The sequence below is a fragment of the Gracilinanus agilis genome, unplaced genomic scaffold, assembly GCF_016433145.1.
Source record: "Gracilinanus agilis isolate LMUSP501 unplaced genomic scaffold, AgileGrace unplaced_scaffold4364, whole genome shotgun sequence".
NCBI lineage: Eukaryota > Metazoa > Chordata > Mammalia > Didelphimorphia > Didelphidae > Gracilinanus > Gracilinanus agilis.
In genome coordinates, this window is record NW_025377622.1 from 1 (window position 1) to 2,463 (window position 2,463).

The window sequence follows — 2,463 nt, forward strand, 5'->3', positions numbered from 1 at the left end:
AGAGAGAGAGAGAGAGAGAGAGAGAGAGAGAGAGATGGGGTCAGAGACAAAAAATAAAGGGGAGACAGACAGGATCAGAGACAGAGAGACAGGAAAAATAAAGTGGGGAGAGGAGAGAAAAATAGAGGAGAGACAGAGGAGGAGAGAAATAAAGGGGAAAGAGAAAGAGAGATACAAAAATAAAGGGGAGAGAGGAGAGAAGCAGACAGAGAAGGAAAGAGAAAGAAATGAGAGGAGAGAGATGGGATCAGAGATAAAAAATAAAGGGGGAGAGAGGAATAAAGTGGGGAGAGAAAGAAGAATAGAGGGGAGACAGGAGAGAAGTAAAGGAGGGAGAGAAAAAGAAACGAAAGCAGAGAGGATCTACCTGCTTGACCGTTTTCATTAATATTGTCCATCTGTTATTATTACACTCCTGCTGCTGCTTCTTCATGGAGCCTTTGAGAAGGCGCTTCCATCGCAGCGTCCTTAGCCTTCTCCGGGCCTCGGCTCAGAATCTTATTTCTAAATACACAAAATACAATTGGGGGATGATAGAGGAAGCCGAGCAGGTGGTGGGTTCGAGGGGAAGCGCCCGCCCCCCGCCCCCGACTCACAGGTCTGTGTGGCTTCTGGCAGGTAAAAGCTGACAAAAACAGCAGGAACTTAAGCAGACTTCAGGAGTGCTCAAGGGCGGTGAACGAGATGGCCGCCAACGTGGTGGCCTCTACCAAGTCGGGCCAGGAGCAGATTGAAGACAAAGGTTAGAGGCCAGCCTCCGGGGCAGCTGCGGGGCTCCGTGGATGGAGGGCCAGGCCGGGAGAAGGGAGGTCCTGGGTTCCAGTCCTAGCGGGGTGACCCTGGGCAGGTCACTTCACCCCCAGGCCGAGCCCTCGGCCGCTCTTAGACTATCCCGAGGCAGAAGATGGGGGTTTGAAAGAGAGCGAGAGGACGTAAGAGGGATGGGCAGCTCGAAGCGGTGGGAGAGGCGGAGGAGGCCCCGGGGGGGGGGGCCTGACAGAGTTGGGGGGCCTCCCCAGCTAACCCCGCTCTCCCCGCCCCCCAGACACCATGGACTTCTCGGGCATGTCACTGATCAAGCTGAAGAAGGAGGAGATGGAAACTCAGGTGGGACGCCGGGCTCCCCGCGGGCCGGGGATTCTGAGCCTCTTTGGGGGGTCCGAGGCCCGGGGATGGGAAGATGGGGGTCTTCTCGAGGACCACACGTTTAGGAATCCCCGTTTTGTGCTCGTTCCTCTGCTGGGAAGCGCGAGGACCGGGGGAAGGAGAAGACGGCCGAGACCTGACAAAGTGCCCACTGAGGCCGGATTGTGGAGGAGGGAGGGAGGGCCCTGCGGGCCGGAGCGGGGGCAGGGAGGACCCCTCGAGCTCGGCCTTGAACCGCGAGGCGACACCGAGGGCCCGGGCTGGACCCCCGCGGGGGCGGGGCTGACGGAGCTCGGGGTCCCTCCAGGTGAAGGTGTTGGAGCTGGAGAAGACCCTGGAGAGCGAGCGGAGGCGCCTGGGGGAGCTGCGCAAGAGGCACTACGCCCTGGCCGGCGGCGGCATGGACGCCGCGGCCGACGACGAGCCGCTCGGCCGCCCCGTGGCCAGCCCTCGAAGGGGGATCCTGAAGAAGCCCCCGCTCGCCCAGAAGCCCACCCTGGTGCCCAAGCCGGACTGCCAGGTACCTTGGAAGCCGTGGCTCCCCGGATAGAGGGCCGGCCGCGGGCGCCGTGGTGGAGGGGGAAGATGGCGGGCCGGAGGCGGGAGAGCCGCGTTCAGATCCTGCGTCTGGCGCTGCCTCGCCGGCGTCCTTAGGGAAGGCGCTTTCCCACCTGTACAAACGGAGACAATAGAGACTCCGGACGGCCTTTTAGCGGGGCTGTCGGCGAGGCTCGGGTGAGAGTCTGTGCAGAGCTCCGGAACGGCGGCCCGGCCTGGGCTCCGGACACGGGAAAAGGCGCCGCCAGGCTGGGACTCTTAAAAACCACCTCCGGCTCCAGGCCGGCTCTGCCGCCTGCCGCATCCGGCCCTCGCATGGACGCTGGCGGACCGCAACTCCTTCCTCTGGGATCCTTGTAGAGTTCCTGGTCCAGCAGGGGGCGTCTGCCCTTCTCTTCCCGTCCCCAGCCATGAGAGTGGGAGCCTCCGGAGGAAGAACCGCCGTCTGTCCCCTCCTCTGCCTCTCCCTCTCCATCCTCTCTGCCTCTCCCGTCTCTCTTGTCTCTTTTCTCTCTCCTCTCCCTCCTCCTTTCCTCTGTTTCTCTTGTCTCTCTCCTCTCCCTCTTTCCTCTCTGTCTCTCCAGACTCTCCCCCTTCTCTCTTCTCTCCCTCCTCCTGTCTCTCTTCTGTCTTGTTTCTCTCCCCCTCATCTCTCTTCTGTCTCTCTCTCCCCTGCCTCCCTTCTTCCCTCCCTCCCTCCCTCCCTCTCTCTCCTTCTCTCCCTCTCCCTCTCTCCCCCCCCTCTCTCTCTGTCTCTCT

General features: G+C 61.3%; 1 protein-coding gene across 1 annotated transcript; it reads left to right on the forward strand.

The window, feature by feature from the left end:
• The first annotated feature begins 324 nt into the window (after positions 1 to 324).
• On the forward strand, positions 325 to 2,208 carry LOC123255330 (huntingtin-interacting protein 1-related protein-like). Its single transcript, XM_044684148.1, has 3 exons — positions 325 to 742; positions 1,046 to 1,107; positions 1,454 to 2,208. Exons 1-3 carry the CDS (start codon positions 685 to 687, stop codon positions 1,694 to 1,696), a joined length of 363 nt encoding a protein of 120 aa, XP_044540083.1. The 5' UTR covers positions 325 to 684; the 3' UTR covers positions 1,697 to 2,208.
• The last annotated feature ends 255 nt before the right edge of the window (positions 2,209 to 2,463 follow it).